We start from the raw sequence: 5,782 nt of genomic DNA, 5'->3' as shown, positions 1-5,782 counted from the left end.
TTTTAGGAGCCCCGAGGCTTTTTTCAATCTCAACGTGGGCTCCTAACAGGGGCTCCCAAATCTAAATTATGTACGTGTGCGGACTTTTAATTTCGATTTTCAACTATAAATTATTAATTTCAAATATAAAATTGAAATTTAATATTATGTTAGAGAGAGAGAAGGAATTTTGAAAAGATGAAAAAAATTATAAAAAGAAAAAATTAGAGAACTGATTGGAAAAACAAATCTAAAATAATTTTTATTTTTTGAAAAAAAAAATAGTTTAAAAGAAAAATTTTAAAAAATAAAATAAAATAAAATAAAAGTGGGGCTCCCGGGTTGGACTCCGTGGGCTGGGGGCCCCAGCCCCCTCACATTGGAGTTGCTCTAAGTCCTTTAATAGAGGATATTGAATTAAATCTTAAAATTAATATCCAAATCTTTATATGATTAACATTTAATGCCCACTTTATCAAAGCCTTGTAGGTCTAAATGTCAATTTAAATAGTTCAATTTCTCCCAACAACAATGGAAATCCCAATTGCTCTCTCTCGCCCTCTTTCTCCCTTTTTTTTCTCTCTCTCTCTCCTACTTTCTCTCTATTAAAACACAATCGGGGGACGATGAGAAAGGATCATGATTTTGGCTGCTATTCTTCTACTATTATATTTTGTTTGATGATTATATTATTGACAAGTGAACAAGTAAGGGAAACCCTAGCTTCCAGTTCTCCTTCAGCATTCATACAGAACGTTATTTATTCCAACAACATCGTCATCTTCTCCGAGACATACTGCCCGTAATAAGTCTCTCCACTCTCACTTTTCACATTTTAGCTATTATATAATAGAGAACTTCATTGGAATTGCATTTATGATGATTAATCTTTAGGTAGATTGAGCAATCTGTGGTGTTTGTTTTCTTTATGCCTCATCTAAGTCTATCTGGATGATATTCTCTCTCCTAACTATTCTATCTTTTTTGTTATTTTTCCTTGATAAAATCTATAAGTGAAAATGTTCGCTTCAAATGTTTTCAGAAATAAATTGTGATTTTTTATTAAAAAATAATTTGTTATTATTTTTTGCTCGAATTATTTTAAATTTATTTGTAATTTTACGTGTAACTTTTTTACATTTTGTTTGTACAAGGGGGGTTTAACTAAAATTTAGCACTAATGTGACTCATGTTGACCACAAATCAATTTGAGGGAGACATTAAGATGAACATGACATCATGAGTCAGACCAAAATAAACATTTGGATATATGAATCGTGTTAATTTAAATTTCAAATCTGAGATATGACTTAGGAAACAAACACTTAATGTTAAATCCGGAGATCTCAAATCTCTTAGTGATCTTCCATCCTCCCGTATATTAATTGTTGATTTTTCGAAAATGAAATCTTTAGTTGATTTTAGTTTGTTTATGTGCAATTAATTTATTGAGAATTGCACTAAACATCGTAGAAATAGATTTTGTATTTCCTATGTTTATTAGAAGGTGATATATATGGTGTTAAGCTCTGCAGTTAAATACTTTTCCTTTTCTTTCTTTTGACCTTTTTCGACTTCCTTGGAATCAATATAAGTCTATCACATTTCTCTAATTAAATTAATTTTTTATACAATTACAATTTTTATTAGGGTTAATTTCGTTTGGCCCCCATTCTGTCACCAATTTGCCGATTTGACCCCCGATTGTGTATGGTTTTCTTTTTGACCCCCAATTATATCAAAGCTTCCTGTGTTGACCCCCCAAATTTTGCCCACCCTTCCAATTCTACTCTCATGACACTTTTATAATTATATTTTGTTTTCTCTTTTTTCCAACTCACCTCCACTTTATCTTCTATTTCTTCTACCTCACCTTCTTCAACCTAAGGTCCCGCACTAACAACTTTTTTCGGCGACCTTCATTTTTCTTTTCTAACTCCTTCCACCACCTCCCCTACCTTCTTTATCTCTTTTACATCTCTCACTCTCTTTCTCTCTCTCTCTCTCTCTCTCTCTCTCTCTCTCTCTCTACCTTTAAGACTCTTGTTTTGCAAAAGGGTCCTCTTTTTCGGAACTCGTCCGGGTCTAGGGGGAAGCCCCAAATCCATATCCTCTCTTTGTGTGGGATTTCCCAGATGACGAGCAAACATCTTCGTCTGGTATTTCTCCCTTTATCTTTATAGACTTTCTTTTTCTTTATGCGACCAATTTAGGTTTTAAGCCTGAGATACAAATATTTATCTCTTCCAGAAAACCCTAATTTTCTCTCTCTTGATTTCTCTCTTATCTTTTAACACAATGAAATTTCGATTTCTTCTTATTCGACCTCTATTTTATAAGGTAAGTTTCTCCCTCTGAATTTACTTCAATGAATATAAATGTTTTTGATGATCTAAGAAAATTAATCTTATCTAATTAAATTAGTCTCGTTTGATGGATATGTATTGTTTATATGTTTAAGTTCTGGTGGTTCAATCAACTATCTATCCTTATATTTTTGTTGGACTTGAGTGTCGTGATTCTGTAGTTATAGCTAATGGATCTTAATAATCTTATCATTAACAATTCCAAGATTTAGGTTATTGGTTCGAAAGAGGACTCAATTAAACAAAACTAGGGCGTCTAGGAGATATAGGTCTTACTTACGAGATATTATCTTATGAATTACAGTAGAGGGTTGTTTGAGCTTTTGGGATCCAGGGTGAGCTTCTTTGATTAATGTTCGAAAGAGAAAGAAAAGATGGAGGAAAACAAAGGTGTGGAAGGGGGTAATAAAGGTGGTGGAAGGAGTAAAAAATGTGAAGGTCGTCGGGAAAAAGTCTCTGGTTGAAAACATTTCTCTGGCGACTTTCTTAGGTTGAAGAAGGTAAGTTGGAAGAAAGAGAAGATGGAGGTAAATTGGACAACAAGAGAAAATAAAATATAACTACAAAAGTCCCATGAGGGTAGAATTGGAAAGTTGGACAAATATAGGGAGCAGACATGAAGCCAACACATAATTGGGGGTCAAAAAGGAAGTTTGGATACAATAGGAGCCATATCTTGTCCATTGGTCACAAATTGACGGCTAAAACACTAAAATAAAAGTATCTCTTTTTGTTATTTATGTTGAACAATCATTGGTTTACGAACTCAATCTTTAAGTTTGCAAGTTCGGGATTCTAACTCAAAACCAATTACCGTTTATTAAGAATGCCTCACCGAGTTCTTTAGGCACTACAATTTTTGCTAAATCCAACTCCCGTGTCACTAATCACTCAAATCAAAATTGCATTGTTTAACCTTTTACTGTTTAACAAAAAAAAAAAAAACCTTTTACTTCCTAAGGTTGCCCAATTTAACCTCATATTAACATGGACATGTTTTTTATATGTTTTTCCTCTTTAAATGGCTAGGTATTCAAAGCATGCAAAACGCATCTTCAGTGAGTTACATGTAAAACCTTTTATTGTGGAGCTAAATCTTCGAGGTACTTGTTTGTCGTGTTAAATCGCTCATTGAAAATGAACCTTACTCTTTTCCTTTAGAGAGTTTTGACTGGTTTGATGTTCAATTACAGACGATGGAGAGGAGCTGGCAAATGTTCTTCTTGATCTTGTTGGTCGGCGCTCTGTACCTCAAGTTTTCATCAATGGAAAACATATTGGTGGTTGTGATGGTTAGTGCCCCCCTAACACTTCTTCCATTTTACCTTTCCGGCTTTCCCTCCAAGAAGGCTAGAGCCCATAAAGGGTGTTCCATTTGAATAAATTAGGACATACTGCCCTTAAATTAAATATTAGGTCAAATCTTGATCAGGTGGTCCCGCTTACTTGACTCTTAGGTGTTGTTTGTTTTTTTTTTTGTGCTTTTAAATCTGAATTAGCTGAATCTGAATTAGGCTGAATTACTTTTAAAGTTAGATGTTTGTTTTCTAATCTGAATTACTAGATTTGAATCAGAAATTTGACATTTATACCCTTTCCAACAAAAAAGAAGAAACCTAATTTAAAGTACTCCACTTTCTTTCTTATCTCGGCTGAATAAATGGAAAACAAAACCCTAATAAACCTCCTCCCTCTCAAACCCTAATAACCTCCTCCCTCTCAAACCTTAGTAACCCTCATGCTTCTCTCTTTCTCGTTCTCTCTTTATCTCTCTCCCTAATCAAAGGTCAAAGGACTTTCAGATGCATATGCATTCGAGATCGAAATCGAGTTCTTGCAGATTGGGGGCTAGATAATCTTGCCATGAACATCTAAGTCGGTTCAAGAACAATAACCAGTCGCAGCAGAGGGAAAAGAACGAAGGTAGCAGGGTTTAATAAGCACTTGAAAATCCCCCAATCTTCACAAGCTTCAACATTCTTGGTACAGATCTCTGATTTCGGTGTTGTGTTAGTGGTGGTGGTCTTACTGGTCTGTGACGACGTGTGGTGGTGTTCTGGTCTGGTTTGCCAAAATATCAATCTCCTTGACTCCTTCCAACTAAACAGACTTCGAGGAAAAACCCTAACTTGAAACTTCTACCCATTGTTAGGGGTATACTTATGTCAGTGAACTATCAACAAAGCAACATGAAAATGGAATTAATCCTTCCTAGTTCTGAAAATAAGAACTCTGCATGTAGTGGTGGTGGTGGTGATTTCGCCGGTGGTGGTGCCAGTGATTTTGCCGGTGGTGGTGCTGGTGATTTTGCCGGTAGTGGTGTCGGTGATTCTACCGGTGGTGGTCACTGTTTGGAAAAATTTCTAAAACAAAAGGGCAGAAAAGTCATTTAACAAATTTCAGAAGTTGGACTCATTTTTCAGACTTGTTTTGAAGTCTGAAATATATGGGTTCTTTTTCAACCCATTCAGACTTCAGCCCAATTCAGCCCAATTCAACCAAAATTTCAGATTTTTCTAAATCCAAAAACAAACATCTGAAATCTGCATTGGAACCCAATTCAGATCTCAGATCTGAAAAAATGAAAAACGAACAGCACCTTAGCCTTGATATCTCTAACACTATATTGAGTCAGACTTTAGACTTTTTATTTCTTATTCAGATTTTAAAACGTTAGTTTTTTATTTGACTCGTATGTTTGACACGTTTGGAGCTATGGCTCCATTAGGTAACTCAAACATAAAAGAAGCTACATTAAAAGCTCATTGTCTAAAACGAACTAAAATGATCTATATGTCGCTCCTAACGAAATGTTAGGCTCAGGTGGGGACAAGTCAGACATGCGAGTAAGCTTTAGACGGTAAAACTAGACAATCACCTTAGCAATGTACTAACAAACTTTTTTATTTGAATTCTGTAGATACTGAAGCTGCACTTAGGAGCGGTGAACTGCACAAACTTCTTGACAAAAGTAGATAAATACATAAGAAGCACAGATATCTAAAGGAATATATTGACAAGAAATGGTGAATAAATTTTGGATTCGTGATCCAATTTTACAATTAGAAACCAGAATAAATGTTCATGCATTCCAATAATGATAGACAAACAATAATGTTAATGAAGTTTCAATTTTCACCTTCCTCATCCAATCTTCACTAATTTAGATGTCATTTATTGTTATGATTCATGATTTTTATTGTTATGTCAACTCGTGAGGATATAGCCTTCTAGGAGCTTTACATAATCCGAGCAACTACTGTTGGGTTATGGTGTCACCTAAAGTAGCTAGAGAGCTAGAAATTCAAAGAATTTTTCACATTGTTTCCGTTTATACTATGTAATTTTCGACACTTTTTTTTTGTTTAAACTATGTCTTTTTCGAGAGACTTTTAAAGTCAAAATTCAATTTAGAATAGGATTCCTAAAAAGACTAT

The 5,782-nt window shown here is 34.6% G+C and overlaps 1 protein-coding gene across 1 annotated transcript; it reads left to right on the top strand.

Annotated features, from left to right (window-relative positions):
• Positions 1–520: 520 nt before the first annotated feature.
• On the top strand, positions 521–5,362 carry LOC147538157 (monothiol glutaredoxin-S6-like). The gene is made up of 4 exons (XM_086642262.1): positions 521–781; positions 3,375–3,448; positions 3,539–3,637; positions 5,266–5,362. The coding sequence occupies exons 1-4, from the start codon at positions 606–608 to the stop codon at positions 5,322–5,324; spliced, it is 408 nt and encodes a 135-aa protein (XP_086498388.1). The 5' UTR covers positions 521–605; the 3' UTR covers positions 5,325–5,362.
• The last annotated feature ends 420 nt before the right edge of the window (positions 5,363–5,782 follow it).

The sequence above is a fragment of the Eschscholzia californica genome, unplaced genomic scaffold (assembly GCF_041429995.1).
Source record: "Eschscholzia californica isolate CP2 unplaced genomic scaffold, dmEscCali1.0.p SCAF_5, whole genome shotgun sequence".
NCBI lineage: Eukaryota > Viridiplantae > Streptophyta > Magnoliopsida > Ranunculales > Papaveraceae > Eschscholzia > Eschscholzia californica.
The sequence above is the reverse complement of the archived record's forward strand: the minus strand, read 5'-3'. Positions and strand labels throughout refer to the sequence as shown.

Bases quoted from the DNA above. Each gene is read 5' to 3' on its own strand.
- LOC147538157 (XM_086642262.1), top strand. From the start codon at position 606: ATGAGAAAGGATCATGATTTTGGCTGCTATTCTTCTACTATTATATTT. The intron at 3,449-3,538 runs GTACTTGTTTGT...GTTCAATTACAG, and splicing joins TGTGGAGCTAAATCTTCGAG to ACGATGGAGAGGAGCTGGCA. The intron at 3,638-5,265 runs GTTAGTGCCCCC...TGAATTCTGTAG, and splicing joins ACATATTGGTGGTTGTGATG to ATACTGAAGCTGCACTTAGG.